Raw genomic sequence first — 22,896 nt, 5'->3', positions numbered from 1 at the left:
TACGAGGATAGGTCTTTTCTCCCTGGAGAGATGAAGGATGAGAGGCGACCTGATAGAGGTTTATAAAATGTTGACAGGTATAGATAGGGTGGATTCTCGGAGGTTATTTCCCAGGGCTGAAATGGTCGCTACGAGAGGGCACAGGTTTAAGGTGCTGGGGAGTAGGTACAGAGGAGATGTCAGGGGTAAGTTTTTCACTCAGAGGGTGGTGAGTGGGTGGAATCGGCTGCCATCGGTGGTGGTGGAGGCAAACTCGTTGAGGTCTTTTAAGAGACTTCAAGATGAGTACGTGGGATTTAATGGGATTGAGGGTTATAGATGGGCCTGGTAGGTATGGATGTGATCAGCATAACTTGTGGGCCAAAGGGCCTGTTTGTGCTGTAGTGTTCTATGTTCTAAAAGCCCACCTGGTCAATAACCTTGTTTCGGGAAGCATACGACCATAAGACCATAAGACAAAGGAGCAGAATTAGGCCACTCAGCCCATCGAGTCTGCTCCGCCATTCAATCATGGCTGATACTTTTCTCATCCTTATTCTCCTGCCTTTTCCCCATAACCCCTGATCCCCTTATTAATGAAGAATCTATCTATCTCTGTCTTAAAGACACTCAATGACCTGGCCTCCAGCCTTCTGCAGCAAAGAGTTCCACAGATTCACCACTCCCTGGCAGAAGAAATTCCTCCTCATCTCTATTTTAAAGGATTGTCCCTTTAGCCTGAGGTTGTGCCCTCTGGTTCTAGTTTTTCCTTCTAGTGGAAGCATCCTCTCCATGTCCAATCTATCCAGGCCTCGCAGTATCTTGTAAGTTTCAATAAGATTCCCTCCCTCCCCATCCTTCTAAACTACAACAAGTACAGACCCAGAGTCCTCAACCGTTCCTCATACGACAAGCTCTTCATTCCAGGGATCATTCTTGTGAACCTCCTCTGGACCCTTTCCAAGGCCAGCACATCCTTCCTTAAACGTGGGGCCCAAAACTGCTCACAATACTCTGGCCTGACATCAGCAAGCATCATTGCAGGAAGGACAGGAAAATTTGGAGAGCGTGACTGGTAAATCCCTGCCAGAGTTACTGGGTTGGTGAAAACCTTTCGATTTCAATGGAGTAACCTAGGTTGAGGTGGTGAAGCCAGACTTCCTTTCCTTCATGGGATGTAGGCATACCTATCCCTGATTGACTGATTTGATTTGATTTATTATTGTCACATGTATTGGTATACAGTGAAAAGTATTGTTCCTTGTGCGCTATACAGACAAAGCATACCATTCATAGAGTACATAGGGGAAGATATGGGGCCCAAACCTACTCACAATACTCCAAATACGTCCTGACCTGATCTGGCCTATGCGTGACCCCAGATCTACAGCAATGTGATTGACTCATGACTGGTCTAGCAAGTCACTCAGCTGAAGGGAAATTAAGGATGGGAACAAATGTTGGCCTTGCAACGTTACATATTGGAATAAACTTAAAAAAAGAAAGAATGTGCAGGCTTACAGGGAGACGGTGAATTGCTAATCTGGGAAACTGGCATGGATGCAATGGGCCAAGTGGCTTTCTTCTGTGCTATAACAATTCTATGATTCCTCAGGTATTGCCTCACCTACTGTGCATTTCCAACATTTTCTGATTTGGTTTCAGATTTCCAGAATCCCCATCACTTTACTTATATTTTCAACTGTTAAATTTTGTCTGATAATGTGTCTATGCAACAGCTTGAGATATGAGCACTGTTGCGTTTTTTTTAATTCCTTTTTTGATGAGTTGTGGGGTATTGCTGGCAAGGCCAACATTTATACTCAACTCAAGAACAGTTTCCTTCCTGCTGGACCTGTAGGAATGGACTTATCTTGCACCAAGCTGATCTTTCTCTACACCTTAGCTATGATTGTAACACTACATTCTGCACTCTCTCCTTTCCTTCTCTATGTACGGTATGCTTTGTATGGTGTGCAAGAAACAATGCTTTTCACTGTATACTAATAAATGTGACAAGAATACATCAAATCAAAACAAATCAGAATCAAAGCCAACTTCCCTTTAACTTAGTGGCTTGCTGGGCCAATTTAAGAGGACACTGTTGCTGGAATCACATGTAGGCCAGACCAGCGAAGGATGGCAGATTTCCTCCCCGAAATACTATTAACAAACCAAGTGGGTTTTGAACAATAATCGATAATAGCTGTCACAGATTCACAGAGTTGTTACAGTGCAGGAGGCCATTCGGCCCATTGTGTCTGCGCCGCTCTCCGAATGAGCAACCAACCCAGCCCCATTCTTCTGCTTTTACACTGTAATCCTGTATGTTCTTCCTTTTCAGATAACAGCCTAATTGTGTTTTGAATGCTTCAGTTGAACATGCCTGCACCACATTCACAAGTAGTGCATTCCTGACTTTAACCACCATCTGTGTTAAAAAAAATTCAAGTCACCGTTGTATCATGTTGCCATGAGACAAGTTTTCAATCCATATTTTATTAATTTGAATTAAATTCCACCAGCCTCCATGGTGGGATTTGGTCCCCTGTTCCAAGAGCATTAGACTCTCCCAAGAAGAATCATATTGGACCATATTAGCCCCTTAATACACTCCTTAAATACCAATGAATGTATGGCCAAATTCCCCTCCAACTTGATTTTCAAGTTTGCTGATGACACCACCACAGTGAGTCGGATCTCAAACGATGACGAGATGGAGCACAGGAAAGAGATAGAGAATCTGGTGAACTGGTCCAACGACATTAACCTCTCCCTCAATGTCAACAAAACAAAGGAGATAGTCATCGACTTCAGGAAACATAGTGGAGAACATGTCCTTGTCTATATCAAGGGGATGAAGTAGAAATGGTTGAGAGTTTCTCAGTGTCGAGATCACCAATAACCTGTCCTGGTTCCTCCATGCCAAAGTTATAGTTAAGAAAGCCCACCAACACACTACCTTCTCAGTTGGCTGAGGAAATTTAGCATGTTCATTACAACTCTTACTAACTTTTACAGATGCACCATAGCAAGCATCCTTTCTGGTTGTACCAGAGCTTTCGTATGGCTCCTCCCCTGGCTTTCACACAACCCAAACATACTCTCTTGCACCTTCTCCTGTCGGGAAAATGATACAAAAGTCTAAAGTCATGTACCAACTGACTCAAAAACAGCTTTTTCCTTACTGCCATCAGACTTTTGAATGGACTTACCTTTTATTAAGTTGACCTTTCTCTACACTTTAGCTATAATTGTAATACTACATTTAGTACCCTCTCCTTTCCTTCTCCCCTATGTACTGCATGAATGACATGCTTTGTCTGCAGAGTACACAAGAAACAGTACTTCTCACTGTAACCCAATAATAAATCAAACCAAATCAAATGGACTCAAAAGGTTAACTCCACTTTTCTCTCCATGGGTGCTATTGGCCCTGTTGGGTTTTTCCAGCACTTTCTGGATAAAGAGTCCAGAGATAGGCGGCACGCCGGTACAATGGTTCGCACTGTTGTCTCACAGCTCCAGAGACCTGGGTTGGATTCCCAGCTTGGGTCGCTGTCTGAACGGAGCTTGCACGTTCTCCCCGTGTCTGCGTGGGTTACCTCCGGGTGGTCTGGTTTCCTCCCACACTCCAAAGATGTGCGGGTTAGGTGCATTGGCCATGCTAAATTGCCCCTTAGTGTCCCAGGGTGTGTGGGTTGGAAGGATTAGAGAGGTAAACATGTGTGGCTACGGGGATAGGACCTCAGTGGGATTGTTGTTGGTGCAGACTCAATGGGCTGAATAGCCTCCTTCTGTGCTATAATGATGATTCTATGATCTATGATTCCAGAGCAGCACGACACAATGCTCCCTACTGCATAACTCAAAGCAACGCTGCTTCTTGAGCGTTTGCACGACCTGTCAATCAATTGTATGATTGACAGGTGGATGTCGCGCACTGATTGGATATGCCTCCCGTCAATCACATGATTCCGCCGCTCGGGCCGGCGCCGCCCGCCCCTGACGCCAGATGAAGCTCGCCTATTGGTCAGTGCTGCTGTCACTCAGATGCGTGCCCCCCGCCTCCAGCGCCCAGTCTCGCCGCCCATTGGCGGAGCTGCGGTGGCGGCGTCCGATTGGCCGGTCGGGTGGAGTGGCGAGGGGATGATTGGCTGGGGCGGCTGTCAGTCATCGCTGGGTGGTGGCGGAGCGCGGGCGCTGATGGAGGAGCGCAAGGTGTCGGTGTCGGAGCTGCTCAACTCGAGCGTCTACCTGTTCGGTAAGAGGAGGAGGAGTGGAGCAGGGGCTTGGCATCGTGGCTTCTCCCCCCTGGCAACCCCACCAAGACCCCCCCCACACACACACACACAGGTCAACGGGGCGAACCTCCTCCAGGGTCAACAACCCAGCAACCCCCCCCCCCCCATCCCAGGCCAAACCTCCTCCAGGGTCAACAACCCAGCCCCCCAACCAGGCCAACCACCCCCCCCACCCCCACCCCTGCCTCCCATAGGTCAACAGCCCAAACCCCCACCCCACCACTAGGCCAAACCTCCTCCAGGGTCAACAGTCCAGCACCCCCCCCCCCCCAGGCCAAACCTCCTCCAGAGTCAACAACCCAACTCCCTAACAACCCCCCAACCAGGCCAACCGCCCCCCCCCCATAGGTCAACAGCCCAAACCCCCTACCCCACCACCAGGCCAAACCTCCCCCAGGGTTCAACAACTCACCTTCCCTCCCCAGGCCAACAGACCAAACATCCCTCACCCCCATAAGCCAACAGGCCAACACCCGTTTCCCCCCACTCCCACCCCCACCCCTTACAGGTCAGATTTCTCCCCTGGTAGATCAATAGCCAAACCCCCAACTCCACCATCAGGTCAATTACACCTATCCCCTTTTGTAGATCAGCAGCCCATTCCCCCACCACCCCACCCCAGTCAACAGCCAAACCACCTCCCCCCCCCCCCCCCTCCTCCTCCTTCCCTGGGTCAATAGGCCAAACACTACCCCCACTTCCCCCCTCCCACCCTCTTGAGGTGAACAGCTCAACCCCTGTCTTCTGCCCCCCACCCCCCAGGTCAACAGACCAAACCTCCCCCTACCCCATCACATCACTGCTCAATGATCTGTATATTTTTCAATGGTAGCACAGTGCACAGTGGCTAGCACAGCTGCCTCATAGCATCAGTGGCCCTGGTTTGATTCCCAGCTTGGGACACTGACTGTGTGGAGTCTGCATGTTCTCCCCATGTCTGTGTGGGTTTCCTCCCACAGTCAGACAGATGTGCTAGTTAGGTGCATTGACTCGAACAGGTGTTCGTCAGGGTGTGGCAACTAGGTGAACTTCACAGTAACTTCATTGCAGTGTTAATGTGAGTCTTATGTAAGTACTAACAAGTAATAAATAAATAACCATTTTACAATGTGACTCATTTTAGATGGCCTGTAAACATCTACAAATGAAATCGTTCCTACTTGGCTTTATCCAAAATGAGCTAAGATCATTTCCCATTACTGTACTAATAACATTCTAATTAACACAGCTTCACCATTTCTTTTTACTAGCTTCCAAGCTTTTCAAATACCTTTTAATAGTCATGTCCAGACTTGGTCACCTTGTAACTATGTGTCTGTGACTTCTATGAGGCCATGTATATTTTACCTCTCTCTAAGCCACTACTCTATTTTGTGATGAATGCTGTTCATGTTCAGATACCAAGTCTTTTACATTTGTCTTTGCAATCTTCGGCCTTATCTGTTGATGCGTTCTTAAGTTTTATCAATGTCTCATCCAGCCAGGCTCTAGTTATTTTTACAAAAAAATCGGTAACCTTCTCCATTACCTCAGTCGTTCCCTTTAATTTACCACATCTTCTCTCACCTGATCTCTTCCTCCTCCTGACATTGAGTGTAGAGCAGGAAGCATCTGCTGCAACCTTAGTTATACAACTTGCAAGAACACTTGGTGCCAGCACAGTTCAGATGAACACTGTGCCACTTTGCCAGTTGAAAAAGTATGGCATGTGACATATTTTATTTTATATTGCATTACTGGCAGATTGGTGACAGTACAATATTAAGTCTCAGGACACACTCTGTCATACTGCTTTGAATCTTCCCATGCCCCTCAAATTGTTTCACACAGACTGAGGACTCCCAGCCAGACTTCCACCAGAATAGCATATCTGGGGGCTCCTTGTCCCTTAAATCACATAGTCCCATCAGTCCTGTTTCCTTTCTTTGGAACAACAGAGCCAGAATTGACAAGCATCCTGCTCAGATGTTAACACAAACAAGGATCACCCTGCTGTTCTTCGCAGTGGCTGCTTTCTGCTCCACGTGTTAGTGCCTCTGTCTTTCTCGGTCTTACAAAGCAACTGCCTCAGGTGTGAGCCCTGGTACTTGATTTTAAGTAGACTTTGGTTACGGATCACATGGGCTGCTTTTATGTCTTCCTTGTCAGCATTGGCTCAGTTATAGCTTGACTGTAAAGTGACTCACTTGTCCTCGCTCATAAAAGTTCCCATGGCACTATTTTTAAAAAAAGTAGGAAGTTTCTCCCCGCTCACCTCGTCAACATTTACCTCTCATCCACCATCATCATACTGCTTTTTGTGAAATTGGCTGCTACCTTTCCCACCTTGCCTTGGTGACTACACTTCAGAAATCCTTCATTGGCTAGAAAGTGGATTATACTGGGGTTATGACAGGCACAATAGAAAGACATATTTATTTTTGTGAAACATTTACACAAGCAGCATGTAAATACTTAGCCTGAGAGTTAAACATGTCCATCTGTGTTCCCAAACCCCCTCAAAGTTTTGGAATCAGCAAAAACGTTTTGCATGTATTTTGGAAGTGAGTTATCAAATTTAATTTTCCTGTTTGATTGTTCAGGATGTGTGTTGCAAGAAGGAAAGAAGGAGTACAAGTTCCAGCTACATGATGATAAGATGGTGCACCAACTTATCCTGAGGACGGTGAGTAGAAACGTCAAAGATAGGAGGAGGCCATTTGGCCCTTCGAGTCTGCTCCACCATTCATTATGGTCATGGCTGATCTTTCCAACTCAATAGCTTAATCCTGCTTTCTCCCTGTAACCTTTGATCTCATTCGCCCCAAGTGCTATACTTAGCCATCTCTTGAATACATTCACTGTTTTGGCATCAACTACTTCCTGTCGCAAAGATTTCTACAGGCTCACCACTCTTTGGCTGAAGAAGTGTCTCCTCATCTCCGTCCTAAATGGTCTACCCCGAATCCTCAGACTGTGACCCCCGGTTCTGGACGCACCCACCATCGGGAACATAAGAACATAAGAAATAGGAGCAGGAGTAGGCCAACTAGCCCTTCGAGCCTGCCCCGCCATTCAATAAGATCATGGCTGATCTGTCATGGCTCAGTTCCACATTCCCGCCCTCTCCCCATAACCCTTAATCCCCTCTCTCATCAAAAACCCATCAACCCGCGTCTTAAAAATATTTAGCGAGGCAGCCTCCACCACTTCAACGGGCAGAGAATTCCAGAGATTCACCACCCTTTGAGTGAAGAAGTTCCTCCTCAACTCCGTTCTAAACCGCCCCCCCCCTTTATCTTGAGGCTATGCCCCCTAGTCCTACTATCCTTTCTGAGCGGGAAGAGTCTCTCCACCTCTATCCTATCCATCCCATTCATCATCTTATACGTCTCAATGAGATCTCCCCTCATTCTTCTAAACTCTAACGAGTACAAGCCTAATCTATTCAGCCTCTCCTCATAGCTCAACCCCCTCAACTCTGGCATCAGCCTAGTAAACCTCTTCTGCACTCCCTCCAAGGCTAAAATATCCTTGCGTAAGTACGGCGCCCAAAACTGCACACAGTACTCCAGCTGCGGCCTCACCAATGCCCTATACAGCCGCAGCAAGACTTCCCTACTTTTATATTCAATCCCCCTCGCGATGAAGGCCAGCATCCCATTCGCCTTCTTGACCACCTGCTGCACCTGCAAGCTGGGTTTTTGCGACTCATGCACAAGGACCCCGAGGTCCCTCTGCACCGTTGCCTGCTGCAGTTTTTCTCCACGTAAGTAATAATCCTTCCTACCATTACTCCTTCCACAGTGGACCACCTCGCACTTGCCAACATTAAATTCCATTTGCCATTTCCTGGCCCATTCGCCCAGCCTATCTAGATCCTTCTGTAGACTCTCCCCACCCTCTGCACAATTTGCCTTTCCACCAATTTTGGTGTCATCAGCAAATTTCGACACCATACGCTCTGTTCCCTCCTCCAGATCGTCTATATAAATGGTAAATAGCTGAGGCCCCAGCACTGACCCCTGGGGCACTCCACTAGTCACCATCCGCCAATCCAAATAGCACCTATTGACCCCCACTCTCTGCCCCCTATTTGACAACCAGTCCTCTATCCACGCTAACACGCTAACACCCTACCCCCAACTCCATGCCCCCTGACCTGTAATAACTTCTTGTGAGGTACCTTGTCAAATGCCTTCTGAAAATCCAGAAAGACCACATCCACCGGCTCTCCTCTATCCACCGCCCTAGACACATCCTCATAGACACATCCTCCCTGCATCTACCTTGTCTAGTCCTGTGAGAATTTTATAAGTCTGATAGAGATCCCTCCTCATTCATCTGAACTCCAGCGGAAACAATCCTAACCTAGCCAGTCTCTCAACAATGCAGGGCACCGTCTCCGTAGTCAGTATCCTGTAGTGTTGTGTATAGTCTATCCCTGTACAAACTCCTGCGGTGGGTGCTCTTAAAACCCTGTCATGGCGGGGGAACTCTTTAAAACCCTGTCATGCTGGTAGACATATGCTGCGACTTTCACTGCAATGGGACACTGATAACAATTCTGTGATGCAGTGCGTAGAATTTGAATCTGGTGTTGTCTGACCGCTGTGCTTGAACCTTGCATTCATGCCATGTCATTCCAAAATATATGCAGCTGGGACTAGGCTGTTGCTTGCCCTCACTTTGTCTAGTTGTTTGCTGTTGCTCTTTTTCTCTCTGCTGCTATTCTGCAGGCCACTAGGTTTCTCTGCTGCTGCTCTAGGCACATTTTGTCTTCCACCAAGAATATTGCACAGGAACCGTTCAAATTGCTTAATTAGAGACTTCAGGTCTCTTTTTTTGCACTTTGTTATCTTTTAGCCAGAGGCTGTTTGTGCCATTTTTCTGGCTAGACGTTAACAGCTATTGATATTCTGACTCACCATTTCTCACTTTGAGACCTTAAATTTGCAGCAGACTCTTTAATTTTATATGATTTTAAAGATGCCTTTGGATAATGAAGGGAAATGTGTGTAAATCGTGCACTTCAAAGATGATATAAACACCATTACAGAAAATAAAGCACTGCTCTCATTCACCTTTTAGAGTTTGTTTTTAACTTTTAACTGTTTCTCAAAAGCTTGCCACATATTTTGTTTGTAAAGATAAGTTTTATAACAATTGCATTTCCTGTTGAAAATGACACGAGATGTTTTGTTGGAGAGAGAAGAAGCAGTTGAGCCAGAGGAGGTGATATTAGATCAGGTGACTTCATAGAATCCCTACAGCGCAGAAGGAGGCCATTCAGCCCACCGAGCCTGCACCGACCATGATCCCATCCAGCTGTTATCCCTGTAGCCCCACGTATTTAATCCTGCTACTTCACCTGACACAAAGGGCAAGTTAGTATGACCAATCCACCTAAGCCGCACATCTTTGGACTGTGGAAAGAAACCAGAGCACCTGGAGGAAACCCACGCAGACACGGAGAATGTGCAAAGTCCACACAGACAGACGCTGGTGCTCTGTCAGGGTTAAGTTTTGGGAAAGAGTCTTGGAGGAGGAGGGAATGGGGTTTGGTGGAGGTTGTGATATGCAGAATAAAATTTTAGACAAGCTTCAGTTTATCGAGCAATAATATTAATGGTAATGTTATTGATCATGTTTAGTTTTTTTCTATTTCACAGTTTTGCTTTGTAGTTTATTCTTAGCCATGTGCTATGGTTTTGATATGGCAAATCCTCAGCTCCTTTCCCTTCTGTAACAGAATGAAAATGTAGGGAATTCCTCCTTTTGTTATGTCTGCAATCATTATTGAAAAGTCTAACAAGGATCAATAGACTAGCTAACAGCAGAGCCAAAATGAGCAACAAACAGAAGTGGAGCAATGAGCAATATAGTGGCTTCAACATATTATGGATGCATTGAAGGCCTTGACTGCTACTGTATTTGTGTGAAGAAGCTGGATCACAGTGGCATGAGGGATTAAAAAGGAACTTTGTTAACTTCTAACCCAGACATTGGTGAAAATGTACAATTCAGTACCTTCTGAAGTATTTGAAGCAATTGGTCTGAATGCATTTGAGTGAAAAGAATGGAAGGATTTGCCAGTGGGGTTAGATGAAGTAGGAAGAGATGAGGCAGATATGGAGCGTCAGCGCTGGCATCTGCTGGGCTAAGTAATCTATTTTGTGCTGGAATTCTGTGCAAGAGGATTGCAATTCTGTCAAAACCAGATATTCTGACAGATCAGTGACCCGAGCAGAATAGCTAGTGTTGAAGGACGGTCCTTTTCAGTTATTGGTAGTGAGGTTATAGGTGTATGGTCACACTACGTCCACAGTACAACTTGTTCTTGAGGGAGGAGAAGCACTCCAGGCTTGAAATACTGAACCTCTCCATTTGAGAGTCATAGTCAGCTGAAGACCTTCCAGATTAGAGAATTCCACATTCAAGAAGCTGATTGCCTCTCTGACTAGGGTCTGCTAAATAATGATCAGAGTCCATTTCGTGGAGTTATTGGAAATTGTATTGCTGCTTTATTGTCTGAAATATGTGGCTACACTGAAGCTGGGAAGTGTCTGCCACTGGTGTCCAATAAATAAAGGATGATACGTTGCATTTTTGGACAGTCATTTTAAAAAAAAAAGTTTGAAGTTTGTTTATTTATTAGTCACAAGTAGTCTTACTTTAACATTGCAATGAAGTTACTGTGAAAATCCTCTTGTTGCCACACTCCAGCACCTGTTTGGATACACTGAGGGAAAATTTGGCATGACCGATTCAAGAAACCTGTACATCTTTGGACTGTGGGAAGAAACTGGAGCACCCAAAGGAAACCCATGCCAGACCCAAGCTTGGAATTGAACCCAAGTCCCTGGTGCTGTGAGGCAGCAGTGCTAACCACTGTGCCACCCTATCAATCATGGTGTTCATTAGGAAATCATTAGTTGCTATTAGATATAATCCTGGTCAGCTAGATGACACAAGTGAGGTGCTATTCCAATCACTTGAAATAAGGAAGGGCGGCACAGTGGTTAGCACAGCTGCCTTACAACATTAAGGCCCTGGGTGCAAATCCTGGCTTGGGTCTGTCTATGTGGAGTTTGCACATTCTACCCGAGTCTGCATGGGTTTCCTCCGGGTGCTCCAGTTTCCTCCCACAGTCCAAAAATGTGTGGGTTAGGTGGATAGCTCATGGTAAATTGTCCCTTTGTGTCAGGGGCAAATGCGTGGGGTTATAGGGATAGGACCTAGGTGGAGTTGTGGTCGGTGCAGACTTGATAGTCATTGGAGGATTCTATGAACCTAGACTTCTCTCCTATCCCAGTGAAAGTGCCATAGTCTCAGCTGTTTACAATCTAGAATGATGACTTGGACAAAGAGTTTGCTGATGATACAAAAGGTGAAAATGTAAGTTGAGGAGGACATGGAAGTATGAAACTTAAAAATCTAGTTCCGAGAGACTTTGGTATGCTCATTAAAGGAACTCAAGTTAGCATGCAGGTACATCAAGCAATTAGGGAGGTAAATGGCATGTCGGCCTTTATGGCACAGGGATTGGAATACAGGAATTCCACCCCCAACCAGGGGGAACATCCTTCCTGCCAAGCCCTGTAAGAATTTTTTTACGCTTCCATGAGATCGCTTCCAATTTTTCTAAGTCTAAACTGTGGGTCACAATCTCTCGAGGGATTTTGGGGTCGCAAATTCCCAGAGTGTATTGATAGCTGTGGAGTGAAAACTCTGCCTATAACTGGTTTCGAGATCCCATGATGCACACAGCCAACCTTCCCCACCCAGTCTCACGGTTTGTTAGAAGGGAGTTACCAAGTTTCCCAACAGGCACCCACAGCGGCATTGATGGGACAGTACGTTGGGGAGAGAGGATATGCTACAGGGTTAAGAGTTATTTTGGTGATTACCAGCAACTTGCAGTTCACACTGGAGGAATTGTTTAACAGAGCTTCGAGATCCAGCAGTGAGGTTTACTAGACTGGTACCAAGAACAGGCGAGTTTACATCAACGGGAATGAAGTGGAAATGGTTGACTTCAACAGTTGATACGTGATCTCAGACTTTGTAGCTTTTTTCTGACAGAAGAAAATGTGTGGGGTGCGCGGAGTCCTTGTTTCTGCTGGCTGCTTTTCAGGGATAGTGTCAAGTGAGCCAACGGACAAGAGCCCTGTTTGCTTGATGGATGGGTTCAAGTTTCTAGGTGGCCTGATCACCAACAACCTGGAGCATGGTGACTAGGAGATTTTCACATTAACTTCAGTGCAGTGTTAATGTAAGCCTAATTGCGACAATAATAAACTTAAAAACACTCAGAACCCAGATGGGGCACATCTGGACCCCTGGCTGCAGGTTGCCCACCACTGCTCTGAAGTTATATTTCTTGTATCTAAAGTGCAGACCTTCCATACACCTGTGAACTCTACTTTTGCTCATTCACTTACAGACTGGAACCCTGTCGATATTTTTATTCTCCCTTCCTTGCCTGAAGAGGAATGACTACTTGAAAGAGGCTTAGCCTAGTGGACCATCTCCCTGTGCTGCCATGTCCAACTTGGCCTAGTTTGTGGCATTTTTCTCTTGCATGTGTTAGAAGACTGTGAGCTCCAGCTGCTGTACATTTGGCAGACTGTTAATGACAAGAGAGTTGCATTATCAAGAGCTACCTGTCTCAAAACCCTGTGTTTGTAAGTATGAAGTTAGAAGTATAACATCAACTCCAGGAGGTGCAATGGAAATGGTCAAGAGCTTCAAGTGTCCAGATCACCAACAACTTGTCCTGTTCACACACGGGGCAAGGTAGGTGTAGGAAAATGCTTTAAAATGGCGGCGTGGGCTCGTTGGGCCGAAGGGCCTGTTTCCTGTGCCGGGTTGTTCTTTGTTCCCTCCACGCCAGTGCAATATTTCAGAAAGCCCACCAACGCCTCTACTAAGGAAGGAGGCTAATGAAATTTAGCATGTCCGTTACAACTCTCACCAAGTTTTACAGATGCACCGTAGAAAGCATTTTTCTGGTTGTATCACTGGTATGACTCCTGTTCTGCCTAAGACTGTAAGAAACTACAAAGTGTCATGAATGTAGCCCAGTCCATCATGCAAACCAACCTCCATCCATTGACTCCATTGATACTGTCCCGAAAAAGCAGCCAGCAGAGACAAGGACCCCGCACACCCCAGGCATATTTTCTTCCGTCAGGAAAAAGGTACAAAAGTCTGAGATCACATACCAACCACTCAAGAACAGCTTCTTCCCTGCTGCCATCAGACTTTTGAATGGACCTACCTCCCATTAAGTTGATCTTTCTCCACACCCTAGCTATGACTGTAATGCTACGTTCTGCATTCTCTCCTTTTCTTCTCTATGAACAGTATACTTTGTCTGTAAAGTGTGCAAGAAACAATACTTTTCACTGTAAACTAATACATGTGACAAATTGAATCAAAGATGATTGCAGGAAATTAATTTTACCTGCACAAATCAAAATGGCAACAATGTTTGCAACAGTCCCCTTCTCAAACAACATTGAGGCAATTGCAGCTGATCAGAAATCCATCCTGAAATACATTATCTTTTTATGATGTTCTTTTGTTTTAAGATTGGATCACACCAGGAAATGTTTGGGAAGCACTGATCTGAAGTGCTGCTTCCAGTGCAGTACAGACAGAATTGTATTGTCAGAGTATCTGCTCGGGTGGATGTAACAGATTCATTGATTTTCCAGTAAACTTCCTGCCTTTACTCCCTTGACCAACGCCAGCAAAAATCTTGGGCTGCACAGTGGTTAGCACTGTTGCCTCATTGCACCGGGAAGCCGGAGTTCAGTTCTGGCCTCTGGTGATTGCCTGTGTGGCGTTTGCACGTTCTCCCTGTGTCTGCGTGGGTTTCCTCCAGGTGTTCCAGTTTCCTCTCACTCCGAAGGTATGCGGGTTAGGTGGATTGGCCATGTTAAATTGCCCCTGAGTGTCTGGGGGATTAGCAGAGCAAAATGGTGGACTGTACCTGGTTTTTGACTTCTGTTTGATCAACATCTGTTGTGGCTGTAGAGAGACCAATTTGTGCATCGCAGCCCTTTCTGCAGCTGGCACTGATAAATGGCATTGGTGTTTTTTTTCCTTCCAGCAGGTTGGCTTTTATTTTACTGATGTCATAACTAAATGACACCACTAGATGGTGTCTTGTACAGCAAGTTTGGGCAGTTTAAATAATGAAATAAATCTACTCGATCGTCTGTTTTGATCTTGTGCCTGGAATATTTCTTTTGTCTCCAAAGGTGAACTTGAAAGAAATTAGCTGGCAGACCTCATTTGAAATATCTTTATTGCTTGTCAGTGAAACGTCAGTGTCATAAAGTCAGAGGTTTACGTCATGGAAACAGGCCCTTCGACCCAACTGTGGCACTTTTTTTAAACCCCTGAGCTAGTCCCAGTTGCCTGCATTTGGCCTATATCCCTCTATACCCACCTTGCCCATGTAACTGTCTAAATATTGGGTGGCAGGGTAGTACAGTGGTTTGCACTGCTGCTTCACAGCTCCAGGGTCCTGGGTTCGATTCCCAGCTCGGGTCACTGTCTGTGTGGAGTTTGCACATTCTCCTCGTGTCTGTGTGGGTTTCCTCTGGGTACTCCGGTTTCCTCCCACAGTCCTAAGATGTGTGGGTTAGGTTGATTGGCCATGCTAAATTATCCCTTAGTATCTAGGGATGTGTAGGTTAGAGGGATTAGTGGGTATAATATGTAGGGATATGAGGATAGGGCCTGGGTGGGATTGTGTTCAGTGCAGACTTGATGGGCCGAAGGGCCTCTTTCTGCACTGTAGGGTTCTATGATTCTATGATGATTCTGTGAAATGCTTTTTAAAAGACAAAATTGTACCCGCTCTACTACCACCTCTGGTAGCTTGTTCCAGACATTCACCACGTTCTGTGTGAAAAAAATTGCCCCTCTAGACCCTTTTATATCTCTCCCCTCTCACCTTAAACCTATGCCCTCTAGTTTTAGACTCCTCTATCTTTGGGAAAAGGTATTGACTATCTAGCTGATGTGTGCCTTTCATTATTTTACAGGCTTCTATAAGCCTCCTACGCTCCAGAGAAAAAAACAGCCCCAGTCTACCTAGCCTCTCCTCATAATTCAATCCATTAAGCCCTGGTAGCATCCTAGTTCATCTTTTCTGCACTCTTTCTAGCTTAGTAATATCCTTTCTATAATAAGGTGATCAGAACTGTACACAGTATTCCAAGTGTGGCCTTACCAATGTCTTGTACAACTTCAACACGATGTCCCAACTCCTGTATTCAGTGTTCTGACCAATGAAACCTCGGTTTGTTTTCTGGTGGCAGGTATGTGTGGGTCCCGAAACGAAGGATGAGCTGCACGTCATTGAGTTGGAGGCGATGAACCCGAATGGGAAAATGATCAGGGTCCCTTTGACATCTCTGAAACCATCCATTCTAACGACAGTAAGTGCCTTCATATACGCTCAGGCAATTGCATTGAATACAGATGGGGTGTTTGCAAAGGCAAACAAATTTGAGTAGAGGGAAAGTTTGTCCGTCCTCTGACATTTGTTCAACAGTAACTAATTACAGTGAAACAGCACGCCAACAGTTAGGTTTGCTGCCACAGGAACCCATTTGCTATCTGTGGGAGTGAATAGGTTGAGGCAGAGAGTGGGAGTCAATGGGTGCTATTCGGATTGGCGGTTGGTGACTAGTGGAGTGCCCCAGGGGTGGGTGCTGGGGCCTCAGCTATTTACCATTTATATAGATGATCTGGAGGAGGGAACCGAGTGTATGGTGTCGAAATTTGCTGATGACACCAAGATTGGTGGAACGGCAAATTGTGCGGAGAGTCTGCAGAAGGATCTAGATAGGCTGGGCGAATGGGCCAGGAACTGGCAAATGGAATTTAATGTTGGCAAGTGTGAAGTTGTTCACTTTGATAGGAAGGACTATTACTTACATGGCGAAAAACTGCAGCATGTGACGGTGCAGAGGGACCTCAGGGTCCTTGTGCATGAGTCGCAAAAACCCAGCCTGCAGGTGCAGCAGGTGGTCAGGAAGGCGAATGGGATGCTGGCCTTCATAGCGAGGGGGATTGAATATAAAAGTAGGGAGGTCTTGTTGCAACTGCACAGGGCACTGGTGAGGCTGCAGCTGGAGTACTGTGTGCAGTTTTGGTCGCTGCACTTACGCAAGGATATTTTGGCCTTGGAGGGAGTGCAGAGGAGGTGTACTAGGCTGATACCGGAGTTGAGGGGGTTGAACTATGAGGAGACGCTGAATAAACTAGGTTTGTACTCGTTAGAGTTTAGAAGAATGAGGGGAGATCTCATTGAGACATATAAGATGATGAATGGGATGGATAGGATAGAGGTGGAGAGGCTCTTCCTGCTCAGAAAGGACAGTAGGACTAGGGGGCACAGCCTCAAGATAAAGGGGGGGGCGGTTTAGAACAGAGTTGAGGAGGAACTTCTTCACTCAAAGGGTGGTGAATCTCTGGAATTCTCTGCCCGTTGAAGTGGTGGAGGCTACCTTGCTAAATATTTTTAAGACGCGGGTTGTTAGGTTTTTGATGGGCAAGGGGATTAAGGGTTATGGGGCGAGGGCGGGAATGTGGAACTGAGCCACGACAGATCAGCCATGATCTTATTGAATGGCGGGGCAGGCTCGAGGGGCTGGATGGCCTACTCCTGCTCCTATTTCTTATGTTCTTATGTAGGTTAAATGTAACTAAAGCATACTGTTCACTTGGCTCAGTCATCGCACCTTTGCCTCTGAACCAGATGGTAATGGATTCAAATTCTACACGATCTATGATACAGACTGACATTTCAGTGCTTCCTATCGGGAGTACTGCATCATTGGGCAGAATTGTCTGGTTGCTCAGATAGCAAGATCTTTGGTGAACAAGGCTGGGAAAGTTTTTGTGCTTTTCAGGCCAACTATTAGTTCCAATTAACTAGTTATTCATTCTTTTATTGCTTGTGGGGCTTTACTGCATGAAAGCTGACCAGGTTTTCTTTATTAAAAGTACTTAGTGACACAGTGGTTATCACTGCTGCCTCACAGTGCCAGGGACCCAGGTTTAGTTCCAGCCTGGGGTCACTGTCTGTGTAGAATTTGCATGTTCTCCCAGTGCCTGCATGGGTTTCTTCAGGGTGCTCTGGTTTCCTCTTACAGTCCAAAGATATGCGAATTAAGTTAATTGGCTATGCTAAATTAACCTAGTGACTGGGGGATTAGCACGGTAAATGTGTGGGATGACAGGAATAGGGCCTGTGTGGGATGACAGGAATAGGGCCTGTGTGGGATGACAGGAATAGGGCCTGTGTGGGATTGTGGTTGGCGCAGACTTGATGGGCCAAACAGCTTCCTCCTGCACTGTAGGGATTCTATGTGACTTCTGTGTGCTGCCTCATAGCACCAGGGACCCGGGTTCAATTCCCGGCTTGGGTCACTGTTTGTGCGGAGTCTGCGTGGTCTTCCCATGTGTGTGGGGGTTTCCTCTGGGTGCTCTGGTTTCCTCCCACAGTCCAAAAGGCATGCTGCTTAGGTGCATTGACCTCTGTGTACCCAAAACAGGTGAGACAGTGTGGCAATTAGGGGATTTTCACAGTAACTTCATTGCTGTGTAAATGTAAGCATATTTGTGACACTTGCAATGAATTGGAGTTGCCAGAATGGGGGTGGGGGGAGGGATGGAGCATTGTCATTGGACAAGTGACCCAGAAGCCCAGGTTGCTGCCCTGGGGCCACAGGTTTAAATCCCACCACAGCAGCTGGTGGAATTTAAATTTGATTAAGAAACCTAGAATTGAAAGCTATCTTCAATAATTGTGACCATGAAACCATTGTTGTAAAAATCCACTTGGTTCACCAGTATTAAAAAACCTGCCGTGCTTACCTGGTTTGTTCGATATGTAACTACCCACAGCAATGTGGTTGATTCTGAAATGGCCTAGCAAGCCACTCTGTTTGATTTGATTTATTATTGTCACATGTATTAACATACAGTGAAAAGTTTTGTTTCTTGCATGCTATACAGACAAGCATATAGTTCATAGAGAAGAAAACACGAGAGTGCAGAATGTAGTGTTACAGTCATACTAGGGTGTAGAGAAAGAACAGCTTAGTGGAAGGTAGGTCCATTCAAAAGTCTGACAGCCACAGGGAAGAAGCTGTTCTTGAGTTGTTTGATACATGATTTCAGACTTTTGTACCTTTTTCCGGAAGGAAGAAGGTGGAAGAGAGAATGGTTGGGGTGCATGGGGTCCTTAATTATGCTGGCTGCTTTGTCGACACAGGAAGTGTAGATAGAGACAGTGGATGGGAGGCTGGTTTGCGTGATGGGATTAGGCTACATTCATGACCTTTTGTAGCTGTATCAACTCATTACAGAAAAGTTAATGTTTTTTATGTACTCGTGGGACATGAGCATCGCTGGCTGGCCAGCATTAATTACCTATCCCTGTTTGACCTTGAAGGTGATGGTGAGTGATGTCTTGAACCGCTGCAGTCCATGGGCTGTGGGTTGATCCACAATACCATTACAACATACAATATAACAGCGCAGTACAGGCCCTTCGGCCCTCGATGTTGCGCTGACCAGTGGAACGAATCTAATGACCCTCTAACCTAAACTATTCCAAAGTTATCCAAATGCCTATCCACTGACTATTTGAACGCTCTTAAAGTTGGCGAGTCCACAACTGCTGCAGGCAGGGCATTCCATGCCCTTACTACTCTCTGAGTAAAGAACCTGCCTCTGATATCTGTCCTATAATTATCACCCCTCAATTTAAAGCTATGTTCCCTCATGTTAGCCATCATCATCCGAGGAAAAAGGCTCTCACTGTCTACCCTATCTAACCCTCTGATCATCTCGTATGCCTCAATTAGGTCACCTCTTAACCTTCTTCTCTCTAACGAAAACAACCTCAAGTCCCTCAGCCTTTCCTCATAAGACCTTCCCACCGTACCAGGCAACATCCTGGCAAACCTCCTCTGCACCCTTTCCAATGCTTCCACATCTTTCTTATAATGCGGCAACCAGAACTGTACGCAATACTCCAAGTGCGGCCTCACCAGAGTTTTGTACAGTTGCAACATGATCTCACGGCTCCAAAATTCAATCGCTGTACCAATAAAAGCTCACACCATATACCTTCTTAACAACCTTATCAACCTGGGTGCCAACTTTCAGGGATCTATGCACATGTACACCGAGATCTCTCTGCTCGTCGACACTACCAAGAGTCATTCCATTAGCCCTATATTCTGTAATCCTGTTACTCTTTCCGAAGTGAATCACCTCACACTTTAGGGAATTAGGGAGGGAATTCCAGGATTTTGACCCAGCGATTGGGAAAGAACGGCATATATTTCCAAGTCAGGATGGAACTTGCAGTTCCCCTCCATGCAGATACATGGGTGTTCCCATGTATCTGATTGGAGAGGAACTGCCCTGTATCTGTTGCCCTTAAAATAAAGTAAAAGTAAAGTTTATTAGTCACAAGGTTTACATTAACAGTGCAATGAAGTTATTGTGAAATTTCCCTCATTACCACAGTCTGGCATCTTTCAGATCAAAGTACCTAACCAGAATGTGGGAGGAAACCAGAGCACCTGGAGGAAATCCACGCTGACACAGGGAGAAGGTGCAGACTTCACACAGAAAGTGACCTAAGCTGGGAATCAAATACAGATCCCTGATGATGTGAAGCAGCAGTGCTAACCACTGTGCTACAGTGCTGCCCTCAGTTATATCAAATCGTTACAGAAAAGTTAATTTTTTTAATGCATACATGGCACATGGGTGTCACTTGCTGGCTAGTGTTTATTGCCCATCCCTAGTTGCCCTTGAGAAGTTGTTGGTGAGCTTGTCCTTGTGGTCATGGGTTTGTAAGGTGAATATAGAATTAAACTAGACTGGGCTGATTTAAACATAGGCACCAGAAACAACAATGATACACAGCACCATCGACCCTGTAAAGTGTTCCTTATTGACATCAGAGAACTTGTGGGGCGGGACGTGAATGTGTGTGGAAGTAGTGCCAATGTTGTTTGTCCTTTGTTGGAGCTGCACTCATCCAGGCAGGTGGTGAGTATTCCATCATCGGGGAGTCAGTTAGCTCAGTTGGCTGGATGGCAGATTCGCAGTACGGGTTTAACTCCCCTACTGGCTGAGGTTATTCATGAAGGTCTACCTTCTCAACCTTGCCTCTCACCTGAGGTGTGGTAATCCCCGGGTTAAAATCACCACCTGTCAGTGCTCCCTTTTGATGGGAAGGGCAGACTATGGTCATCTAGGACTATGGTGATTTTAGATTTACTTATTCCAACGTACTCCTGACTTATGTCTTTATAGATAGTGGACAGCTTTGGGAAGTCAGAAGGTGAATTCCTCAACATTCCTGCCTCCGACCTTCACTTGTTATATTTATATGGCAAGTCCAGTTCAGTTACTTGTCAATGGTAACCCACAAGATGTTGTTAGTGGATGTTGTGGGGTTCTCTGGTGACTAGGTATCACCAAAAACTTCAGCCAATACAAAGACTCACGAAAGCCAATGTCCCGATTAAAGATGTATTTTTATTCACCAATGGTCAGTGGGAGAATGAGCATTGGGCAATTCAACAAAACAAAGGAGATTGTCATCGATTTCAAGAAGCGCGAAGGAGGACATGCTCCTGTCCACATCAACGGGAGCAAAGTAGAAAGTGTTGTGAGCTTCAGGTTTTTAGGTGTCCGGATCACTAACAACTTGTCGTGGTTCCCCCCCATGCCGACACCATAGTTCAAAAAGCCCACCAACATTTTCAGAAATTTGGCACGTCCACTATGACACCCACCAGCTTTTACAGATGACTATAGAAAGCATTCTTTCTGGTTGTATCGCAGCTTGGTATGGCTCCTGCTCTGTCCAAGACTGCAAGAGACTTGAAAAGGTCGTGAATATAACCCAATCCATCACGTAAACCAGCCTCCCATCCGTTGACTCTGTCTACACTTCCCACTGCTTAATTAAGCAGCCAGCGTAATTAAGGACCCCACTTCTCTCTTCCATCTTCTTCCGTTGGGGAAAAAGATACAAAAATCTGAGGTCATGTACCAACCAACTCGAGAACAATTTCTTCCCTGCCACCATCAGACTTCTGAATGGACTTGCGTTGCATTAAATTGATCTTTCTCTACACCCTAGCTATGACTGTAACACTACATTGTGCATTCCCTTGTTTCTTTCTCTATGAACATGCTTTGTCTCTATAGTGCGCAACTGTTAGTACATGTGACAATAATAAATCAAATCAATGCCTCTCTACAAGAAAAGGCATTGGGCATTCAAACACCGCTCTGCGGTTACTATGTAAGAGTCAATTATACATTTCTCAAGTTTATGTTTCCCGCCTTCTGTTAGTTATGAGGCTGAAAAGCTCATTTCCAGTGAATCTAGTCTGTAAAAGATAGACTGTGGCCCATTTTACTTCCATTTCCTTCGATTTTTCACTTTCATCAAACTGCTATTCAGTATACACGAAGGAGAAATGATATTGTCGTTATTGTCATACACCCTATTTGGGACATGGCTTTCCACAGCAGAGTAACTTTCAGCATCATCTTCATCCCATATTAATTGAGAAGTTATAATTATAATAATGTATAGTCATCTTGGATTTCAAAAGAGAAAATCTTGATTAATTAACCTCATTGAATGCTATTTTTATTCTTCCATGGCATGTGAACTTCGCTGTCAAGGCTAGCATTTTTATTGTCCATCCCTAATTGCCGTCAAGGCAGTGGTGAGCCACCACCTTGAACTGCCAAACAGGCAGGTAACAGAGTAAACAGTGCAGTCGCTGGATTTCAGAAAGCTTTAATAAGGATCCCCATAATAGACTACTGAATAAAGTCAGATAATGTGGAGTCAGGGGGCAAGTGATGGAATGGATTGCTTAATTGGCTTGAAGAAAAAAAGCAGTGTTAGTGTAAAACTGCATCCCAAGCATTATTTTTTCTGCTGTGATCCTGTTTCCAGGCTTCACACTTTGTGTAATCCCAGAGTAAAAATTGACTGAAGAAGGTAGAAGAGTTGTTGAGTGGGGTAGGGTTTCATCACCAGGGATACAGGCACAAAAAAGTAACTAAGTCGTCTTCCATTTTATAATTTCATGAGTTGATAAGATATAGGAGCAGAATTAAGTCTGTTGAGTCCAGTCTGCCATTCGATCATGGCTGATATGCCCCTTGTCCTCATTTTCCTGCCTTCTTTCCATAACCTTTCAACCCATTACCAATTAAAAATCTAACTCCTCAAATTTACCCAATGTCCCAGCATCCACCGCACTTTGGGGTAGCACATTCCACAGATTCACAACCCTTCGGGAGAAGTAGTTTCTCCTCAGTTGTTTTAAATTTGCTATCCCTTATCCTAAGACTATGACCTCTCTCCCTAGAATGCTTCATAAGAGGATGCGTCTGCCCCATATCTACCTTTCCATACCTTTTATCATCTTGTATACCTCAATTCGATCTCTCTTCGTTCTTCTAAATTCGAGAGAATATAGGCCTCAACTGTTCAGTCTCTTTTCAGCAACAAACCCTTATCCCTGGAATCAATCTAGTGAACCTCCTC

General features: G+C 45.4%; 1 protein-coding gene across 1 annotated transcript in view; it reads left to right on the top strand.

The window, feature by feature from the left end:
* Window positions 1–4,164: 4,164 nt before the first annotated feature.
* LOC145345594 (nucleophosmin-like) overlaps window positions 4,165–22,896 on the top strand; it is a 96,148-nt gene continuing 77,416 nt past the window's right edge. The window contains exons 1-3 of the mRNA XM_080193459.1: window positions 4,165–4,243; window positions 6,866–6,948; window positions 15,602–15,721. Coding sequence (XP_080049585.1) covers window positions 4,186–4,243; window positions 6,866–6,948; window positions 15,602–15,721 — 261 coding nt within the window. The 5' untranslated portion in view covers window positions 4,165–4,185. The remainder of the gene's footprint in view (window positions 4,244–6,865; window positions 6,949–15,601; window positions 15,722–22,896) is intronic.

Source organism: Carcharhinus amblyrhynchos, chromosome 1, assembly GCF_965287045.1.
Source record: "Carcharhinus amblyrhynchos chromosome 1, sCarAmb.v2.hapA, whole genome shotgun sequence".
Classification (NCBI taxonomy): domain Eukaryota; kingdom Metazoa; phylum Chordata; class Chondrichthyes; order Carcharhiniformes; family Carcharhinidae; genus Carcharhinus; species Carcharhinus amblyrhynchos.
Note: the sequence above shows the minus strand (reverse complement) of the source record. Positions and strands in the feature narration are given on the sequence as shown.